Here is a 20,916-nt window from a genome sequence, read left to right as displayed (position 1 = left end):
GATTCAAGGAGCTGGGATTCGTGTCCTGCCTTTTCCTTCTCCACATTTATCAGTTTTCCAGCTGGGAATCAGCACAGGGGGATTTCTGGAGGGGCTTGGGTTGGTCCAGGTGCTGTGGATCCGTTCCTGGGTGGGATGGATGGTCCATCCCAGTGTGGATCCGTTCCTGGTGGGATGGATGGTCCATCCTTGGCTCTGGATCCGTTCCTGGTGGGATGGATGGTCCATCCCAGTGTGGATCCGTTCCTGGTGGGATGGATGGTCCATCCCAGTGTGGATCCGTTCCTGGTGGGATGGATGGTCCATCCCTGGCTCTGGATCCGTTCCTGGTGGGATGGATGGTCCATCCCAGTGTGGATCCGTTCCTGGTGGGATGGATGGTCCATCCTTGGCTCTGGATCCGTTCCTGGTGGGATGGATGGTCCATCCCTGGCTCTGGATCCGTTCCTGGTGGGATGGATGGTCCATCCCAGTGTGGATCCGTTCCTGGGTGGGATGGATGGTCCATCCCTGGCTCTGGATCCGTTCCTGGTGGGATGGATGGTCCATCCCTGGCTCTGGATCCGTTCCTGGTGGGATGGATGGTCCATCCCTGGCTCTGGATCCGTTCCTGGGTGGGATGGATGGTCCATCCCTGGCTCTGGATCTGTTCCTGGTGGGATGGATGGTCCATCCCTGGCTCTGGATCCGTTCCTGGGTGGGATGGATGGTCCATCCCAGTGTGGATCTGTTCCTGGTGGGATGGATGGTCCATCCCTGGCTCTGGATCCGTTCCTGGTGGGATGGATGGTCCATCCCAGTGTGGATCCGTTCCTGGTGGGATGGATGGTCCATCCCTGGCTCTGGATCCGTTCCTGGTGGGATGGATGGTCCATCCTTGGCTCTGGATCCGTTCCTGGGTGATGGATGGGTGGAGGGATGGATGGAGGGAGCGATGGTGAGAGGAATGATGGGATGGAGGAATCGATGAGGGGATGGATGGAGGGATGGAGGGATGGATGTGTGGAAGATTAGAGAGATGGAAGGATGGATGGATGCATGGATGGAGTGGTGGATGGAGGGAGGGATGGAGGGATGGGTGTGTGGAAGATTAGAGAGATGGAAGGATGGATGGATGCATGGATGGAGAGGTGGATGGAGGGAGGGAGGGATGGAGGGATGGATGGAGAAGGGAATGGAGGAGTGAACGGATGGATGGAGGGATGGAGGGATGGAAGGATGGAGGAATAGAGGATTGGGTGGATGGATGGAGGGACGAAGAGAGGGATGGAGAGATGGATGGATGGAGGGAGGGAGAGATGGATGGATGGAGGGATGGGGAGATGGATGGAGGAATGGAGGATTGGATGGGTAGATGGATGGATGGAGGCATGGAGGGGTGGATGGATGGGGAGATGGAGGGGTGGATGGATGGGGAGATGGAGGGGTGGATGGATGGAGGGATGTGGAGATGGATGGAGGAATGGAAGGGTGGATGGATGGAGGAATGGAGGGGTGGATGGATGGAGGGATGTGGAGATGGATGGAGGAATGGAAGGGTGGATGGATGGAGGCATGGAGGGGTGGATGGATGGGGAGATGGAGGGGTGGATGGATGGAGGGATGTGGAGATGGATGGAGGAATGGAAGGGTGGATGGATGGAGGAATGGAGGATTGGATAGATGGAGGAATGGAGAGATGGATGGAGGGATGGAGAGATGGATGGATGGAGGCATGGAGGGGTGGATGGATGGAGGAATGGAGGATTGGATGGATGGATGGATGGATGGATGGATGGAGGGAGGGATGGATGGAGCGATGGGGAGATGGAGGGAGGGGTGGGGAGCAGCCCCGTGCAGAAGCCCTGGCAGTGCCGGGGGGGGACAAACGGGAGGTGACCCGGATGGTGCCGGGCGGCAGGGCCAGAGTCCAGGGAGCAGCATTCCTGGGACAGCCTGGATTCCAGGGAGCAGCATTCCTGGGACAGCCTGGATTCCAGGGAGCAGCATTCCCAGGATATCCCGGATTCCAGGGAGCAGCATTCCCAGGATATCCCAGAGCTTGGGAACAGCAGCATTCCCAGGATATCCCGGATTTCAGGGAGCAGCATTCCCAGGATATCCCGGATTTCAGGGAGCAGCATTCCCAGGATATCCCAGATTTCAGGGAGCAGCATTCCCAGGATATCCCAGAGCTTGGGAACAGCAGCATTCCCAGGATATCCCGGATTTCAGGGAGCAGCATTCCCAGGATATCCCGGATTTCAGGGAGCAGCATTCCCAGGATTCCCTGGACCTGGGAGAGCTGTGACACCGAGGTCATTCCCCTCTGGGGAGGGAAAATTCCAAACCCGGCTCCGGGCTCAGCTCAGGAGTTCCCTGGATCCCAAACTGGAGTCCCTGGATCCCAAACTGGGAGTCCCTGGATCCCAGACTGGAGTCCCTGGATCCCAAACTGGGAGTCCCTGGATCCCAGACTGGAGTCCCTGGATCCCAAACTGGGATTCCTGGGATCCCAAACCAGAGTCCCTGGATCCCAAACTGGAGTCCCTGGATCCCAAACTGGAGTCCCTGGATCTCAAACTGGAGTCCCTGGATCCCAAACTGGGATTCCTGGGATCCCAAACTGGAGTCCCTGGATCCCAAACTGGGGTTCCTGGATCCCAAACTGGAGTCCCTGGATCCCAAACTGGGATTCCTGGGATCCCAAACTGGGGTTCCTGGATCCCAAACTGGAGTCCCTGGATCCCAAACTGGGGTTCCTGGATCCCAAACTGGAGTCCCTGGATCCCAAACTGGGATTCCTGGGATCCCAAACTGGGGTTCCTGGATCCCAAACTGGAGTCCCTGGATCCCAAACTGGGGTTCCTGGATCCCAAACTGGAGTCCCTGGATCCCAAACTGGGGTTCCCAGATCCCAAACAGGAGTTCCTGGATCCCAAACTGGGATTCCCTGGATCCCAAACTGGGGTTCCTGGATCCAAAATTCGATTCCTGGGATCCCAAACTGGGGTTCCTGGATCCCAAACTGGAGTCCCTGGATCCCAAACTGGGATTCCCTGGATCCCAAACTGGGGTTCCTGGATCCAAAATTCAATTCCTGGAATCCCAAACTGGAGTTCCCGGGATCCCAAACTGGAGTCCCTGGATCCCAAACCGGAGTCCCTGGATCCAAAATTCAATTCTTGGGATCCCCCTGGATCCCAAACTGGAGTCCCTGGATCCCAAACCGGAGTTCCCGGGATCCCAAACTGGGATTCCTGGATCCCAAACTGGAATTCCGGGATCCCAGACCGGAGTTCCCCCCTCTGCTGACCCCGGGAGCTCGAGGGCCGCTCGGTCCCCGCTCTGACAGAGTTTCGGAAGCTGCTTAATTGACCAGGTTAATTAATTCCGAGCCCGGGATCGCGGGATCGGAGCCGCCTCCGGGTCCCACCTGATGACGACGGAAACAAAACCCCCCTTTTTTTGGGGTGTTTTTTTTTTTTTGCTTGTTTCCCGTGTTTTTTTTTGGCTCCGCCGCCGAATCCCGAGGGGGAAACCGAGGAGAGCCGAATTCCAACCCCCCCCCCCTCCCTCCCCCGGGGTGGGAATTCTTGGAGCGGGTCCCTCCTTCCTGGTGCTCCCGATCCCGGGCTGGACTCCGGGGTCAATGAGTAACTCCTGACTCAGGGATTTCTTCCCCGGGGGCCACGGGGGGGGGAAAGCGAAAGCGCCGCGGGAACGGGAACGGGGAGGGATCCTCGGGGTGAGCTTTGGGGGGGCTCCAGCTCCGGGAAAGGACATTCCCGAGCTCCCGGATCCGCCGGGGGGGTCCCTTGTGTGTCCCCCCCCTCATTCCCAGCTGATCCCACTGGTGGCTTCTCCCGGCACTTGGAGGGAACAGGGCCCGGGGAGGGGGGGATCCCAAACCTCAGGTGGTGTTTTGGGGGGTGTTTTTTTAGGGGGTTAAAGGTTGGGTTTGAAGTCCTGGAGCTGCTCGGCGGGAAGGAGCCGGGAATTGCTTCCCGGGATTCGCCAAGGGAGGGGTTGTGGTTGTTGTTTGCCCCCGGGTTTCCCTCGGTTTTGGGGGGTGCTGGGCTGGGATTTTTGGGGGGGTGTGGGGCGAGCGAGGTGGAGGTGACGGAGGAGCCGCCTCTGGGATTCTGCTCCCGGAATCCCGCCGTGGAATCGCTTTAAAGGGAAGAGAACTTCTCCTTACCTGGGAAAACCTGAACTCCATCCAAGTTTTGCCGGGCCCTCGGGCGCTGCTGCCACCAGGCCGCGCGTCCTGGGGGTCATTCCCGGATCCTGAATCCCCTGGGAATGGGAAGGGGGATCCCCTGTGCCAGCCCAGCCTCCCCCTTTTGCTCCTTTGGGCTCGGGAATCCGTGGCTCCACAAATCAGTGCGGGGGGGGGGGGGGGTTATTTCCTGCAGAAAATTGGGAAAATCCCATTGGATTGGGGAGCAGGGAAAGCCCAGGAGGCTCCACGTTGTCCAGGGTGACCCACCTGCCGTGGGAAGTTTGGGATCTGGGCGGTTCAAGGCTCAATTTTGGGAAGATCCCGACGACCCTTTTCCGGGTTTTTCCGCTCCCTGGAGAAAATCCCCCCCCCCCCCGGGAGGGAATTCCTGCATCCCGGTGACATTCCCGCTTGGAGCAGGGGGTGTGGGAGCATCAGGGGCTCCTCAGGACACTCTGGAGCCCTCCAGGATCAGGGGGAGGGCTCAGGATTGTCCCCCCTGGGAAGGTGGGGAACCCCTGGGGGATCAGGGAATAACTGGGATCCGGGATAAGGGCGGCATTCCCGGCGGGATCCCGGCCCCGTGCAGCCTCCCCGGGGGGAGGAACCGCTCCCGGGGATCCGAGGGATGAGTAATTAGTGGGGCTAATTAAAGGCCTGGCAGCAGTGCACCCACGTGCTGCCCCGGTCCCCGCCCCGAGGTGAGGGACATTCCCACATTCCCGGGGCCGATTCCCGGGACATTCCCAGGGAACACGGAGGAGCAGGGAGTTCCCAGGGCGCCCCTGAGAACCCCCAAATCCTCGTTTTCCACCCCAAACTCTTCCCCACCTCTTCTCCTCGGGCTGGGTGGGTCGAGCGGCCCCGGTGGCTCCCGGTGGCTCCCGGTGCGACCCACCCGTGGGAAGGGGTGAAACCCGGGGTTTTTCGGGATCATCCGGAGGTGAGGGCGGGTTTTGGGAGCCGTGGGAACTGGTGGAACTGCCCTGGCCAGGCCTGGGGAGGGGGGGTTGTCACGGAAGGGCCACGTTCCGATGGCCCCGGAGCCGCTTCCGACCCCTGGCAGGCCCAGGGGGGGAGTTTTCAGTTGGCAGCAAAATCCAGCTGATTTCCCTCGGGGATTCGTGGAATCTCGGGGGGTTTGGGGTGGAAGGACCCTCAGAGACCCCAGATCTCAGAGGGTTTGGGGTGGAAGGACCCTCAGAACCCCCTAAAGTCAATCATGGAGGGTTTGGGGTGGAAGGACCCTCAGAGGTCCCAAAATCTTGGAGGGTTTGGGGTGGAAGGAGCCTCAGAGACCCCTTCAGTCAATCATGGAGGGTTTAGGGTGGAAGGACCCTCAGAGACCCCAAATCTTGGAGGGTTAGAAGTGGAAGGACCCTCAGAACCTCCTAAAGTCAATCTTGGAGGGTTTAGGGTGGAAGGAGTCTCAGAGACCCCAAATCTCAGAGGGTTTGGGGTGGGAGGACCCTCAGAGACCCCAAATCTCAGAGGGTTTGGAGTGGAAGGAGCCTCAGAGGCCCCAGATCTTGGAGGGTTTGGGGTGGAAGGACCCTCAGAGACCCCAAATCTCAGAGGGTTTGGAGTGGAAGGAGCCTCAGAACCCCCTAAAGTCAATCTTGGAGGGTTTGGGGTGGAAGGACCCTCAGAGACCCCAAATCTCAGAGGGTTTGGGGTGGAAGGACCCTCAGAGACCCCAGATCTCGGAGGGTTTGGGGTGGAAGGAGCCTCAGAGGCCCCAAATTTGGGAGGGTTTGGGGTGGAAGGACCCTCAGAGACCCCAAAATCTCAGAGGATTTGGGGTGGAAGGAGCCTCAGAGACCCCAAATCTTGGAGGGTTTGGAGTGGAAGGAGCTTCAGAACCCCCTAAAGTCAATCTTGGAGGGTTTGGGGTGGAAGGACCCTCAGAGACCCCAAATCTCAGAGGGTTTGGGGTGGAAGGACCCTCAGAGACCCCAGATCTCGGAGGGTTTGGGGTGGAAGGAGCCTCAGAGGCCCCAAATTTGGGAGGGTTTGGGGTGGAAGGACCCTCAGAGACCCCAAAATCTCAGAGGATTTGGGGTGGAAGGAGCCTCAGAGACCCCAAATCTTGGAGGGTTTGGAGTGGAAGGAGCCTCAGAACCCCCTAAAGTCAATCTTGGAGGGTTTGGGGTGGAAGGACCCTCAGAGTTCACCCAAGAAACCTCGAGTGAGTGGTTGGGGGTGCAGTGAAGCCGTCCCACCATGGCAAGCCCTTGGTTGGGTGGTGAAGGTGTGAGTGAGTGGTTGGGGGTGCAGTGACGCCGTGCCCACCACGATGAGCCCTTGGTTGTGTTGGAGAAGCCGTGCCCACCATGGTGAGCCCCCAGTTGGGTGGTGAAGGTGTGAGTGAGTAGTTGGGGGTGCAGTGACACCGTGCCCACCACGATGAGCCCTTGGTTGTGTTGGAGAAGCCGTGCCCACCACGATGAGCCCCAGTTGGGTGGTGAAGCCATGAGTGAGTGGCTGGGGGTGCAGTGACGCCGTGCCCACCATGGCAAGCCCTTGGTTGGGTGGTGAGGCCGTGAGTGAGTGGTTGGGGGTGCAGTGACACCGTGCCCACCACGGCGAGCCCTTGGCCGTGTCCGCCACCTCTCCACCACCTCCGGTGCCTCCCCGGCGTCCCGGTGCAGGACACACCAAACCCCCCCGGGCACGATTCGGGTGCCAGACCCCAAACCACCGATTCCACCTCTCACCTCTCCTTTTCTCCCTCCCCCAGGGGGACTCGCCGGCCACCTGACGCCGCCGACGGGGACCAGCACGGCCTGAGGCAGCGGGATGGGCACGAGGAGCGGCCCCGCCCCGGCGCCCTGAGCCCCCCCCTGGGAGCAGCAGCAGCAGCAGCAGCAGCAGCAGCAGCAGCAGCAGCAGCGTGTGAGCGGGACAGGATGATGAGCGGACAATGATGATGGCCAGGAAGCAGGACGCCCGCATTCCCACCTACAACGTGAGCGTGGTGGGGCTGTCCGGCACCGAGAAGGAGAAGGGGCAGTGCGGCGTCGGCAAGTCCTGCCTCTGCAACCGCTTCGTGCGGCCCAGCGCCGACGAGTTCCACCTGGACCACACGTCGGTGCTGAGCACCAGTGACTTCGGGGGCAGGGTGGTCAACAATGACCACTTCCTCTACTGGGGGGAGGTGGTGCGGGCGCTGGAGGAGTGTGTGGACTGCAAGATGCACGTGGTGGAGCAGACGGAGTTCATCGACGACCAGACCTTCCAGCCCCACCGCAGCACGGCCCTGCAGCCCTACATCAAGAGGGCGGCGGCCACCAAGCTGGCGTCGGCGGAGAAGCTCATGTACTTCTGCACCGACCAGCTGGGGCTGGAGCAGGACTTCGAGCAGAAGCAGATGCCCGACGGGAAGCTGCTGGTGGACGGGTTCCTGCTCTGCGTCGACGTCAGCCGGGGCATGAACAGGAACTTCGACGACCAGCTCAAGTTCGTGTCGAACCTCTACAACCAGCTGGCCAAGACCAAGAAGCCCGTCGTGGTGGTGCTGACCAAGTGCGACGAGGGCGTGGAGCGCTACATCCGCGACGCCCACGCCTTCGCCCTGGGCAAGAAGAACCTGCAGGTGGTGGAGACCTCGGCCCGCTCCAACGTCAACGTCGACCTGGCCTTCAGCACCCTGGTGCAGCTGGTGGACAAGAGCCGGGGCAAGGCCAAGATCATCCCCTACTTCGAGGCGCTGAAGCAGCAGAGCCAGCAGATCGCGGCGGCCAAGGACAAGTACGAGTGGCTCGTGAGCCGCATCGTCAAGAGCCACAACGAGGCCTGGGCCAACGTGAGCCGCAAGATGCAGCCGTCGCCCGAGTACCAGGACTACGTGTACCTGGAGGGCACGCAGAAGGCCAAGAAGCTCTTCCTGCAGCACGTGCACCGCCTCAAGCAGGAGCACATCGAGCGCCGGCGCAAGACCTACCTGGCCCTGCTGCCCCAGGCCTTCGACGCCCTCATCCCCGACCTGGACGAGATCGACCACCTGGGCCGGGGCAAGGTGGAGAAGCTGCTGGAGGCCAAGCCCGACTTCCTCAAGTGGTTCGTGGTGCTGGAGGAGACGCCCTGGGACGCCACGAGCCACGTGGACAACGTGGAGAACGAGCGCATCCCCTTCGACCTGATGGAGACGCCGCCCGCCGAGCAGCTCTACGAGGCCCACCTGGAGAAGCTGAGGAACGAGCGGAAGCGGGCGGAGATGAGGAGGGCCTTCCGGGAGAACCTGGAGACGTCGCCCTTCATCACGCCCGGGAAGCCCTGGGAGGAGGCTCGGAGCTTCATCATGAACGAGGACTTCTACATGTGGCTGGAGGAGTCCGTGTACATGGACATCTACGGCAGGCACCAGAAGCAGATCATAGACAAGGCCAAGGAGGAGTTCCAGGAGCTGCTCCTGGAGTACTCGGAGCTGTTCTACGAGCTGGAGCTCGACGCCAAGCCCAGCAAGGAGAAGATGGGCGTCATCCAGGACGTGCTGGGCGAGGAGCAGCGCTTCAAGGCCCTGCAGAAGCTGCAGGCCGAGCGCGACGCCCTCATCCTCAAGCACATCCACTTCGTGTACCACCCCACCAAGGAGACGTGCCCCAGCTGCCCCGGCTGCGCCGACTCCAAGGTGGAGCAGCTGCTGGGCTCCCGCTTCATCCGGCCCTCGGAGCGCAACCAGAAGAACCTGCTGCTGGACTCCGGCATCGACAGGATCAACCTGGTGATCCTGGGCAAGGACGGGCTGGCGCGGGAGCTGGCCAACGAGATCCGGGCGCTGTGCACCAACGACGACAAGTACGTCATCGAGGGCAAGATGTACGAGCTGTCGCTGCGGCCCATCGAGGGCAACGTGCGGCTGCCCGTCAACGCCTTCCAGACGCCCACCTTCCAGCCCCACGGCTGCCTGTGCCTCTACAACTCCAAGGAGTCGCTGTCCTACGTGGTGGAGAGCATCGAGAAGAGCCGCGAGTCCACCCTGGGCCGCCGGGAGAACCACCTGGTGCACCTGCCCCTGACGCTGGTCCTGGTCAACAAGAGGGGCGACGCCAGCGGGGAGACCCTGCACAGCCTGGTCCAGCAGGGCCAGCAGATCGCCAGCAAGCTGCAGTGCGTCTTCCTGGACCCGGCCTCGGCCGGCATCGGCTACGGCCGCAACATCAACGAGAAGCAGATCAGCCAGGTGCTCAAGGGCCTGCTGGACTCCAAGCGCAACCTCAACCTCGTCGGCTCCACGCCGGGCCTCAAGGAGCTGGCGGACGTGGACCTGCGCATCGTCATGTGCCTCATGTGCGGGGACCCCTTCGGCGCCGACGACGTGCTGCCGCCCCTGCTGCAGGCCCAGGCCTGCCGGCCGGCCCCGGGCAGCGGCGGCTCCTCGGTGCTGCTGGAGCTGCCCGTGGGGCCCCACAAGCGGCGCACGGAGCTGTCGCTGCTGTCCTACCACGCGTCCTTCGGCGTGCGCAAGAGCCGCCTGGTGCACGGCTACATCCTCTTCTACTCGGCGCGGCGCCGGGCGTCGCTGGCCGTGCTGCGGGCCTTCCTCTGCGAGGTGCAGGACATCGTGCCCGTGCAGCTCGTGGCGCTCACCGACGGCTCCGCCGACATCCTGGACAACGACGTGAGCCGCGAGCAGCTGGCGGAGGGCGAGGAGATCGCCCAGGAGATCGACGGGCGCTTCGCCGCCGTGGCCTGCGGCCAGCCCGCCCAGCACAAGCTGGAGCTCTTCCAGCCCTTCTTCAAGGACGTGGTGGAGAAGAAGAACATCGTGGAGGCCGCCCACATGTACGACAACGCGGCCGAGGCGTGCAGCACCACCGAGGAGGTGTTCAACTCGCCCCGCGCCGGCTCCCCCCTCTGCAACTCCAACCTGCAGGACTCGGAGGAGGACGCGGAGCCCCCCGGCTACAGCCCCTTCCGGGAGGAGCCCGCCGTGCCCGCCCTGCCCAAGGACCACTCGAAGCTCTCCATGGAGCTGGAGGGCAACGACGGGCTGTCCTTCATCTCCGTCGTGAGCACTTTCGAGAGCAAGCTGAACAACAAAGTACCTCCCCCGGTGAAGCCCAAGCCCCCCGTGCACTTCGACATCAAGGGCGACCTCTCCTACCTGGAGCAGGGCCACCGGGACGGGCAGAGGAGGTCGGTGTCCTCCTCGGGCTGGCTGCCCGCCGACTGCTTCGACCCCTCGGACTACGCCGAGCCCATGGACGCCGTGGTGAAGCCGCGCAGCGAGGAGGAGAACATCTACTCGGTGCCCCACGACAGCACCCAGGGCAAGATCATCACCATCCGCAACATCAACAAGGCGCAGTCCAACGGCAGCGGCAACGGCTCGGACAGCGAGATGGACACGAGCTCCCTGGAGCGCGGCCGCAAGGCCCCGGCGGCCGCCAAGCCCGCCCTGTACCGGGCGCGCTGCCCGCGGCTCGGCCGCTTCGCCGGCTACCGGCCCAGCCTCAGCCTGGGCAGCGACGACGAGCTGGGGCCCATCATCCGCAAGAAGGAGGAGGAGCAGAGCTCCCAGGGCTGCTACAAGGGCGACAACGCCGTCATCCCCTACGAGGCGGCCGACGGGGAGGACCCGCGCAGGAGGAACATCCTGCGCAGCCTCAGGAGGACCACCAAGGTCTGTCCTGGATAAGGGGGTGGTGGGGTGGTGGGGTGGAGATTGGGGTCCTGGAGAAGTTGGGTTTGGATCAGGGAATGTTCCATCCAGGAGGTTGAACGTCCTGCGCAGCCTCAGGAGGACCACCAAGGTCTGTCCTGGCTGAGGGGTGTTTGGGGGTGGTGGGGTGGAGATTGGGGTCCTGGAGAAGTTGGTTTTGGGTCAGGGGATGTTCTGAGTTGGGAGGGATCCATGAAAATCATGGAGCCCAGCTCTGGAGGGAATGGTCCATCCAAGAGGTTGAACATCCTGCGCAGCCTCAGGAGGACCACCAAGGTCTGTCCTGGATAAGGGGGTTTGGGGGTGGTAGAGGAGTTGTTTTGGGGTCACTCCTGGTTGGATCAGGGAATGTTTTGAGTTGGGAGGGACCCAAGAGGGTCGTGGAGCCCAACTCTGGAGGGAATGGTCCGTCCAAGGGGTCACTGGTGTGGATGGTGGCACCAGTTGGTCACTGGTGATGTCCCCCAGGGGTCAGTGGTGGTGACACCAGTTGGTCACTGGTGGTGTCCCCCAGGGGTCAGTGGTGGGGGTGGTGGCACCAGTTGGTCACTGGTGGTGTCCCCCAGGGGTCAGTGGTGGGGGTGGTGGCACCAGTTGGTCACTGGTGGTGTCTCCAAGGGGTCAGTGGTGTGGATGGTGGCACCAGTTGGTCACTGGTGGGCAGGGTGACACCAGTTGGTCACTGGTGGTGTCCCCCAGGGGTCACTGGTGGGGGTGGTGGCACTGGTTGGTCACTGGTGGTGACACCAGTTGGTCACTGGTGATGTCCCCCAGGGGTCAGTGGTGGTGACACCAGTTGGTCACTGGTGGTGGCACCAGTTGGTCACTGGTGAGGAAGGTGACACCAGTTGGTCACTGATGGTGACACCAGTTGGTCACTGGTGAGGAAGGTGACACCAGTTGGTCACTGATGGTGACACCAGTTGGTCACTGGTGAGGAAGGTGACACCAGTTGGTCACTGGTGGTGACACCAGTTGGTCACTGGTGAGGAAGGTGACACCAGTTGGTCACTGGTGGTGTCCCCCAGGGGTCACTGGTGGGGAAGGTGACACCAGTTGGTCACTGATGGTGACACCAGTTGCTCACTGGTGGCCTCCCCCAGCCACAGAAATCATTAAAAACACCCAAAAACCCCCCCCGAAATCCAGAAGAGCCCCCAAAAATCCCAACCCCAGGACAAACCAGTCAAGAACTCCTCCCAAATCCCCACAGAAACCAAAGCCCAAGGCGCGGCCCTCGGTCACCAAGAGCACGTGGGAGAGCAGCTACTTCGGGGTGCCCCTGGCCAGCGTCGTGTCCCCCGAGCGGCCCATCCCCGTCTTCATCGAGCGCTGCATCGAGTACATCGAGGCCACGGGTGAGGAAACCCCGTCCCAGGGCGTTTTGGGGAAGGGCCGGGGCCGTCCCGGCCCCCCTCGGCGTCCCCCGGGAGGAGGAGCTTTGTTATTCCTGGAGAACCACCAGCCTTGGGCCTTCAGGTCCCCTCCCAGACCCTTCAGGGCTGATCCTGTGGGTGGGACCTTTTTTGGGGCTCCTCAGGTTTTTTTGGGAAGCATCAAACTCTTCCCTGGATCCTTCATTATTCCCCTGGAGAAGGAGCCTTTGTTGTCCCCTGGAGAACCACCAACTTCGGGTTTTTGGGTCCCCTCTCAGACCCTTCAGGGCTGATCCTGTGGGTGGGACCTTTTCTGGGGCTCCACAGATTTTTGGGAAGCATCAAACTCTTCCCAGGATCCTTGGGAAGAGCCGGGCTCGTCCCGGTGTCCCCCAGGAGGAGGAGGATTTGGTGGCCCCTGGGAGAAGGAACCTGCTGGAGAAACACCACCCTCGGGTTTTTGGGTCCCCTCCCAGACCCTTCAGGGCTGATCCTGTGGGTGGGACCTTTTCTGGGGCTCCACAGATTTTTGGGAAGCATCAAACTCTTCCCTGGATCCTTGGGAAGAGCCGGGATCGTCCCGGTGTCCCCTGGGAGGAGGAACTTTGTTATTCCTGGAGAAACACCAACCTCGGGCTTTTGGGTCCCATCCCGGACCCTTCAGGGCTGATCCTGTGGGTGGGACCTTTTTTGGGGCTCCCCAGGTTTTTGGGAAGCATCAAACTCTTCCCAGGATCCTTCATTATTCCCTGGATCCTTCATCATTCCCTGGGAGAAGGAACTTTGTTATCCCCTGGAGAACCACCACCCTCAGGCTTTGCTGTTCCCACCCCAGCCCCTCGGGGTGGGAGCTTTTTTGGGGTCCCCCTTCCCCTCCCAGGGGTTTTTAGTGCCGAGTTCTCCCCCGGGACAGCCCAAATTAACCCCAGAACGAGCTCCAGGGGTTTTTTTTTTCCCCCTTCTCTGGAATTTTCCCCTGGAAGGGGCAGCCCAAGGAAAGGAGGGAAAGGAGCAGCTCCTTCCCCTTCCTCCGGGTTTTCTGCCCCTAAAACCCCCCCAAAAACCCAACCTAAAGTGAAACCTGAGCTTTGGGATGAGCAGGGCAGGGATAAATCCTGGATTTTGGGGAGCTGGGAATGAGGTTTGTGCTGTTCCCGCAGGGCTGAGCACGGAAGGGATTTACCGGGTCAGCGGGAACAAGTCGGAGATGGAGAGTCTGCAGCGACAGTTTGACCAGGGTAACACCCACAGGCACCCCAAAAACGGGCCTGGGAACCCCAAAAACGGGTCTGGGAACCCCGAAAACGGGCCTGGGAACCCCGGAAATGGGTCTGGGAACCCCAAAAATGGGTCTGGGAACCCTGAAAACGGGTCTGGGAACCTCAAAAATGGGTCGGGGCACCCTGAAAAGGGGGCTGGGAACCCCAAAAACGGGCTTCCAGGGGGAATTTGAGGGTCTGTGCCCCCCAAACTGCTCCCTGGGTGGGTTTTAGGATCTGAGCCCCCCCAACTGCTCCATGGGGATGTTTTTGGGGTCTGTGCCCCCCAAGCTGCTCCTGGTGGGCTCTCTGTGGGAATTTTGGGATCTGAGCCCCCCCAAACTGCTCCCTGGGGATGTTTTTGGGGTCTGAGCCCCCCAAACTGCTCCTTGAGCTCCCTGGGAGGGTTTTGGCATCTGTGCCCCCCAAACTGCTCCCTGGGTGGGTTTTGGGGTCTGAGCCCCCCAAACTGCTCCCTGGGGATGTTTTTTGGGTCTGAGCCCCCCAAACTGCTCCCTGGGGATGTTTTTTGGGTCTGAGCCCCCCCAAACTACTCCCTGGGGATGTTTTTTGGGTCTGAGCCCCCCAAACTACTCCCTGGGGATGTTTTTGGGGTCTGAGCCCCCCAAACTGCTCCCTGGGGATGTTTTTGGGGTCTGAGCCCCCCAAACTACTCCCTGGGGATGTTTTTGGGGTCTGAGCCCCCCCAACCTGCTCCCTGGGGATGTTTTTGGGGTCTGAGCCCCCCAAACTGCTCCCTGGGGATGTTTTTGGGGTCTGACCCCCCCAGAACTGCTCCCTGGGTGGGTTTTGGGGCTCTGACCCCCCCAACTGTGCCCCCCCAGACCACGGGCTGGACTTGGCCGAGAAGGATTTCACCGTCAACACCGTGGCCGGGGCCATGAAAAGCTTCTTCTCGGAGCTGCCGGAGCCCCTGGTGCCCTACGCCATGCAGGTGGAGCTGGTGGAGGCCCACAGTGAGTTAATTAGCCCCCCTAATTAGCCCCTCCCACCTCCTTTGCATATTTAACCCCCTCCCACCGCCGGTCCCACCCCCCTGAATTCCCACCCCCCAATCCCAGATTTCCCCCCCCAGTCCTGGTTGCTTTTGGGAGGGATCAATGATCTGGGTGCCTGACCCATTAATTAACCCTATTAATTAACCCTATGTGCCTCATTTGCATATTTAACCCCTCCCACCGCTGATCCCACCCCCTCAATTCCCACCCCCCAATCCCAGATTCCCCCCCCCAGTCCTGGTTGTGCCACGAGGTTATTTTTGTGGGGAATTAATGATCTGGGTGCCTGACCCCATTAATTAACCCCATTAATTAATACTACCCCCTCATTTGCATATTTAACCCCTCCCACCGCTGATCCCACCCCCTCAATTCCCACTCCCTAGTCCCAGATTTTCCCTCAATCCTGGTTGTGCCCTGAGGTTATTTTTGTGGGGAATTAAAGATCTGGGGGCTCTGACCCCATTAATTAACCCCCTTAATTAACCCCTCCCACCTCCTTTGCATATTTAACCCCTCCCACCTCTGATCCCACCCCCCAATCCCAGATTTCCCCCCAGTCCTGGTTGTTTTCTAGGGGGATCAATGATCTTGTGTCCCTGACCCTTTAATTAACCCCCTTAATTAACCCCACACTCTCATTTGCATATTTAACCCCTCCCACCACTGATCCCACCCCCTTAATTCCCACCCCCCAATCCCAGATTCCCCCCCCAGTCCTGGTTGTGCCATGAGGTTATTTTTGTGGGGAATTAATGATCTGGGGGCTCTGACCCCATTAATTAACCCCATTAATTAATCCTACCCCCCTCATTTGCATAACTGACCCCTCCCACTGATTATCCCACCCCCTTAATTCCCACCCCCCAATCCTAAATTCTCCCCCAGTCCTGGTTGTGCCCTGGGGTTCTTTTGGGGGGGAACAATGATCTTGTGGCCCTGACCCCTTAATTAACCCCATTAATTAACCCCACACTCTCATTTGCATACTTAACCCCTCTCACCTCTGATCCCACCCCCTTAATTCCCACCCCCCAATCCCAGATTTCCCCCCCAGTCCTGGTTGCTTTTGGGAGGAATCAATGATCTTGTGGCCCTGACCCCATTAATTAACCCCATTAATTAACCCCACACCCCTCATTTGCATATTTAACCCCTCCCACCGCTGATCCCACCCCCTCAATTCCCAACCCCAGATTCCCCCTCCCCTCACCCCGGTCGTGCCCCCGAGGGCCGGGGGCTGATTTTTGGGGGGGTTCCTCGGCCCCAAACCCCCCCCAATTTCCCAATTCCGTGGGAGGGGCAGTTCCAGGAGCCCCAAAATTCCCGTTTTTCCCCCTCCCAACAGAGATCAACGACCGGGAGCAGAAGCTCCACGCGCTGAGGGAGGTGCTCAGGAAGTTCCCCCGCGAGAACTACGAGGTCTTCAAATACGTCATCGGGCACCTCAGCAAGTGGGTCTGGGGGCACCCCAAACACCGGGCAGGGGCTCGGGGGGGCACCCCAGAAACTGGGCAGGGCTCTGGGGGCACCCCATAACCTTGGGGAGCCCCAAAAACTGGGCAGGGCTCTGGGGGACCCCAGAAACTGGGCGGGAGCTCTGGAGGGACCCCAAAACCTTGGGGAGCCCCAAAAACTGGGCAGGGCTCTGGGGGCACCCCAAAAACTGGGCAGGGGCTCTCGGGGGACCTCAGAACCTTGGGGAGCCCCAAAAACTGGGCAGGGCTCTGGGGGCACCCCAAAAACTGGGCAGGGGCTCGGGGGGGGACCCCAAAAACTGGGCAGGGCTCTGGGGGGATCCCAAAACCTTGGGGAACCCCAAAAACTGGGCAGGGCTCTGGAACCTGTCCCATTGTCCCCCTGTCCCCATTGTCCTCATGTCCTCACTGTCCCCCTGTCCCCATTGTCCCCCTGTCCCATTGTCCCCCTGTCCCACTGTCCCCCTGTCCCATTGTCCCCCTGTCCTCATTGTCACCATGTCCCATTGTCCCTCTGTCCTCACTGTCCCCCTGTCCCATTGTCCCCCTGTCCCCCTGTCCCCCCAGGGTGAGCCACAACCACCGGGTGAACCTGATGACCAGCGAGAACCTGTCCCATTGTCCCCCTGTCCCCCTGTCCCTGTCCCATTGTCCCCCTGTCCCTGTCCCATTGTCACCATGTCCCCCTGTCCCCCCAGGGTGAGCCATAACCACCGGGTGAACCTGATCACCAGCGAGAACCTGTCCCATTGTCCCCCTGTCCCTGTCCCATTGTCCCCCTTTCCCACTGTCCCCCTGTCCCATTGTCCCCCTGTCCCCACTGTCCCCCTGTCCCATTGTCCCCCTGTCCTCACTGTCCCCCTGTCCCCCCAGGGTGAGCCACAACCACCGGGTGAACCTGATGACCAGCGAGAACCTGTCCCATTGTCCCCCTGTCCCTGTCCCATTGTCCCCCTGTCCCATTGTCCCCCTGTCCCATTGTCCCCCTGTCTCTGTCCCATTGTCCCCCTGTCCCATTGTCCCCCTGTCCCTGTCCCATTGTCCCCCTGTCCCTGTCCCATTGTCACCATGTCCCTGTCCCCCCAGGGTGAGCCACAACCACCGGGTGAACCTGATGACCAGCGAGAACCTGTCCATCTGCTTCTGGCCGACGCTGATGCGGCCGGACTTCAGCACGATGGACGCGCTGACGGCCACCAGGACCTACCAGACAATCATCGAACTCTTCATCCAGCAGTGCCCCTTCTTTTTCTACAACCGGCCCCTCCTCGAGCCCCCCGGCGCCGCCCCGGCCTCGCCCTCCTCCTCCTCCTCCTCCTCCGCCGGCCCCTTCCCCTCCCCGGCGCCGCCCTCGCCCCCCCGGACCCCCCCTCCGTCGCCGCAGTCGCCCGTCCAGCCGCCGGAGCCGCCGGCGCTCTGAGCACACCCCCCCCCGCCGATCCCCAAAAAAACTGGAGCTCACCCCCCCCCTGGATGCCCCCCCAAGACTTTTTGGCTCGGATTCCCCCCCATGGGGTGTGGCCGGAGGGGCGTGGCCGGGTGGGGGGGGTGGAAAGGGGTGGGGGTGGCTCTGAGAGGGGGAAGGGGGGCACGGCCGGCACGGGCCAAGGGGGGGCCAGGGTTTGGCCAAGGGGGGGGGGCCCAGGATTTGGCTGGGGTGGTCCTGGGGTTTGGCCAGTAGGACCTGAGGCTCGGCTGGTGGGACCCGGGTGGCCCAAGGCTCGTCCAGAGGGACCTGAGGCACGTCCAGGGTGGCCCAAGCCTTGGCCAGGGTGGTCCAAGGTGCTTCCAGAGGGACTTCAGGCACATCCAACGTGGTCCAGTGTGGTCTAAGGCTTGTCTGGTGGGACCTGAGGCACATCCAGGGTGATCCAGTCACCCAAGGCTTCTCCAGAGGGACCTGAGGCACGTCCAGGGTGGTCCAAGGCTCATCCAAAGGGACCTGTGGCACATCCAGCATGATCCAGAGTCACCCAAGGCTCATCCAGAGGGACCTGAGGCACATCCAGCGTGATCCAGAGTCACCCAAGGCTTCTCCAGAGGGACCTGAGGCACGTCCAGGGTGGTCCAAGGCTCGTCCAGAGGGACCTGAGGCACATCCAGCATGATCCAGAGTCACCCAGGGCTTCTCCAGTGGGACCTGAGGCACATCCAGCGTGATCCAGAGTCACCCAAGGCTCGTCCAGAGGGACCTGAGGCACGTCTGGTGGGACCTGAGGCACGTCCAGTGTGGCCCAAGGCTTGTCCAGAGTCACCCAAGGCTCATCCAGTGGGACCTGAGGCACATCCAGGGTGGCCCAAGGCTTGTCCAGGGTGGCCCAAGGCTCGTCCAGTGGGACCTGAGGCACGTCCAGTGTGGTCCAAGGCTCATCCAGAGGGACCTGAGGCACATCCAGCATGATCCAGAGTCACCCAAGGCTTCTCCAGAGGGACCTGAGGCATGTCCAGCGTGATCCAAGGCTCGTCCAGTGGGACCTGAGGCACATCCAGGGTGGTCCAAGGCTCATCCAAAGGGACCTGTGGCACATCCAGCATGATCCAGAGTCACCCAAGGCTCATCCAGAGGGACCTGTGGCACATCCAGCACGATCCAGTGTGGCCCAAGGCTCGTCCAGAGGGACCTGAGGCACATCCTCAGGGTGGCCAGGGTGGTCCAAACCTTGGCCAGGGTGGCCCAAGCCTTGGCCAGGGTGGTCCAAGGCACTTCCAGAGGGACCTAAGGCACGTCCAGCGTGATCCAGAGTCGCCCAAGCCTTGGCCAGGGTGGTCCAAGGCGCTTCCAGTGGGACTTCAGGCACATCCAGCGTGGTCCAGTGTGGTCTAAGGCACTTCCAGAGGGACCTGAGGCACGTCCAGCGTGGTCCAGAGTCGCCCAAGGCTCATCCAGAGGGACCTGAGGCACGTGTGGCCCAAGGCTCGTCCAGAGGGACCTGAGGCACGTCCAGTGTGATCCAGGGTGGCCCAAGCCTTGGCCAGGGTTGTCCAAACCTTGGCCAGGGTGGCCCAGGGCTTGGCCAGTAGGACCTGAGGCACATCCAGCGTGGTCCAGAGTAGCCCAAGCCTTGGCCAGGGTGGCCCAAGGCTCATCCAGAGGGACCTGAGGCACATCCAGTGTGGTCCAGGGTGGCCCAAGGCACTTCCAGAGGGACCTGAGGCACGTCCAGTGTGATCCAGTGTGGCCCAAGGCTCGTCCAGGGTGGCCCAAGGCTCATCCAGGGTGGTCCAAGGCTTGTCCAGGGTGGTCCAAGGCTCATCCAGAGGGAACCTGAGGCACGTCCAGCGTGGTCCGGAGTCGCCCAAGGCTCGTCCAGCACATCCCAAGGCTCGTCCAGGCTGACCCGAAGCTCGTCCCATCAGCCCCAGGTTGATCCAGGGTGGTCCGTGGTAGCCCAGGGCTCGTCTGGTCTGGCCCAGCGAGGCCGGGGGCTCATCCAGGAGATCCCAACACTCATCCCAGGACATCCCAACGCTCATCCCAGGAGATCCCAACACTCATCCCAGGAGATCCCAGGGCTCATTCAGGAGATTCCAGCGCTCCTCCAGGAGATCCTGAGGGTCATCCAGGAGATCCCAGCACTCATCCAGGACATCCTGAGGCTCATCCCACCATCCCAACGCTCCTCCAGGAGATCCCAACACTCATCCAGGACATCCCAACATTCATCCAGGACATCCTGAGGCTCATCCCACCAGCCCAAGGCTCCTCCAGGACATCCCAGCGCTCATCCAGGACATCCTGAGGCTCATCCAGGAGATTCCAGCGCTCCTCCAGGAGGTCCCAACGCTCCTCCAGGAGATCCCAACGCTCATCCAGGAGATCTCAACACTCATCCAGGAGATCCCAATGCTCATCCAGGAGATCCCAATGCTCATCCAGGAGATCCCAACGCTCCTCCAGGACATCCCAGCGCCCCTCCAGGAGATCCCAAAGCTCCTCCAGGAGATCCCAACGCTCCTCCAGGAGATCCCAAAGCTCCTCCAGGACATCCTGAGGCTCATCCCACCATCCCAACGCTCCTCCAGGACATCCTGAGGCTCATCCCACCATCCCAATGCTCATCCAGGAGATCCCAGCGCTCCTCCAGGAGATCCCAACATTCATCCAGGACATCCTGAGGCTCATCCCACCAGCCCGAGGCTCCTCCAGGACATCCTGAGGCTCCTCCAGGAGATCCCAACACTCATCCAGGATGTCCTGAGGCTCCTCCCACCATCCCAGCACTCCTCCAGGAGATCCCAACCCTCATCCAGGACATCCTGAGGCTCATCCCACCATCCCAACGTTCATCCAGGAGATCCCAGCCCTCATCCAGGAGATCCCAACACTCATCCAGGACATCCTGAGGCTCCTCCAGGAGATCCCAAAGCTCATCCAGGCCATCCTGAGGCTCATCCCACCATCCCAACGTTCATCCAGGACATCCCAGCGCTCCTCCAGGACATCCCAACCCTCATCCAGGCCATCCTGAGGCTCCTCCCACCATCCCGAGGCTCCTCCAGGAGATCCCAGGACTCCTCGGAGACGCCCCCCAGCTCATCCCAACCCCCCCCCCCCCGGGATGGATCCTGGGACCTCCCTGCCCTCCCCCCTCCCGTTATTTTTTGGGAAGGGGGGGGGGACACGCTGGTGTCGCCTTTGGGACCCTCCCCCCTTCCTTCCCACCCCTCTCCCGGGATTTTGGCCTGGAGCACTTAGGGAGGGGGGGGGTTGGGTGCCCCCCACCCCCCGCTTTGGGCTGGATTTGGGGGGGTTCTCATGGAAAACTGGTGCTGATTGGGGGGGTGGGGATGGGGGGTGGGGAATTTTGGGGCGGGGGGGGGGGGCTCAGACACCCAAATCCCCCAGGAAACACCCGGATCCCCCCCCAGGAAACACCTGGATCCTCCAGGAAAAAAGGGGGGGGGGGGCCCGGACC

At 61.5% G+C, this 20,916-nt stretch overlaps 2 protein-coding genes across 4 annotated transcripts; both read left to right on the top strand.

Moving 5' to 3' along the window:
* The first annotated feature begins 6,936 nt into the window (after positions 1 to 6,936).
* ARHGAP35 (Rho GTPase activating protein 35) lies at positions 6,937 to 17,437 on the top strand. Of its 2 annotated transcripts, none has more exons than XM_051769045.1 (6): positions 6,937 to 10,829; positions 12,082 to 12,226; positions 13,405 to 13,482; positions 14,349 to 14,480; positions 15,871 to 15,976; positions 17,087 to 17,437. In XM_051769045.1, the coding sequence occupies exons 1-6, from the start codon at positions 7,128 to 7,130 to the stop codon at positions 17,418 to 17,420; spliced, it is 4,497 nt and encodes a 1,498-aa protein (XP_051625005.1). In that variant the 5' UTR covers positions 6,937 to 7,127; the 3' UTR covers positions 17,421 to 17,437. The 2 variants fall into 2 exon arrangements, with proteins under 2 accessions (XP_051625005.1, XP_051625006.1); XM_051769046.1 differs by having other exon boundaries at positions 15,871 to 15,972; positions 17,087 to 17,231.
* A 36-nt stretch (positions 17,438 to 17,473) lies between these two features.
* On the top strand, positions 17,474 to 20,407 carry LOC127461344 (translation initiation factor IF-2-like). Of its 2 annotated transcripts, none has more exons than XM_051769047.1 (5): positions 17,474 to 17,735; positions 18,047 to 18,088; positions 19,266 to 19,596; positions 19,742 to 19,993; positions 20,263 to 20,407. In XM_051769047.1, the coding sequence occupies exons 1-5, from the start codon at positions 17,474 to 17,476 to the stop codon at positions 20,342 to 20,344; spliced, it is 969 nt and encodes a 322-aa protein (XP_051625007.1). In that variant the 3' UTR covers positions 20,345 to 20,407. The 2 variants fall into 2 exon arrangements, with proteins under 2 accessions (XP_051625007.1, XP_051625008.1); XM_051769048.1 differs by having other exon boundaries at positions 19,742 to 20,034; positions 20,263 to 20,389.
* The last annotated feature ends 509 nt before the right edge of the window (positions 20,408 to 20,916 follow it).

Source organism: Manacus candei, unplaced genomic scaffold, assembly GCF_025592945.1.
Source record: "Manacus candei isolate 608988 ecotype Guabito, Panama unplaced genomic scaffold, ASM2559294v1 h1tg000101l, whole genome shotgun sequence".
NCBI classification, from domain to species: domain Eukaryota; kingdom Metazoa; phylum Chordata; class Aves; order Passeriformes; family Pipridae; genus Manacus; species Manacus candei.
Note: the sequence above shows the minus strand (reverse complement) of the source record. Positions and strands in the feature narration are given on the sequence as shown.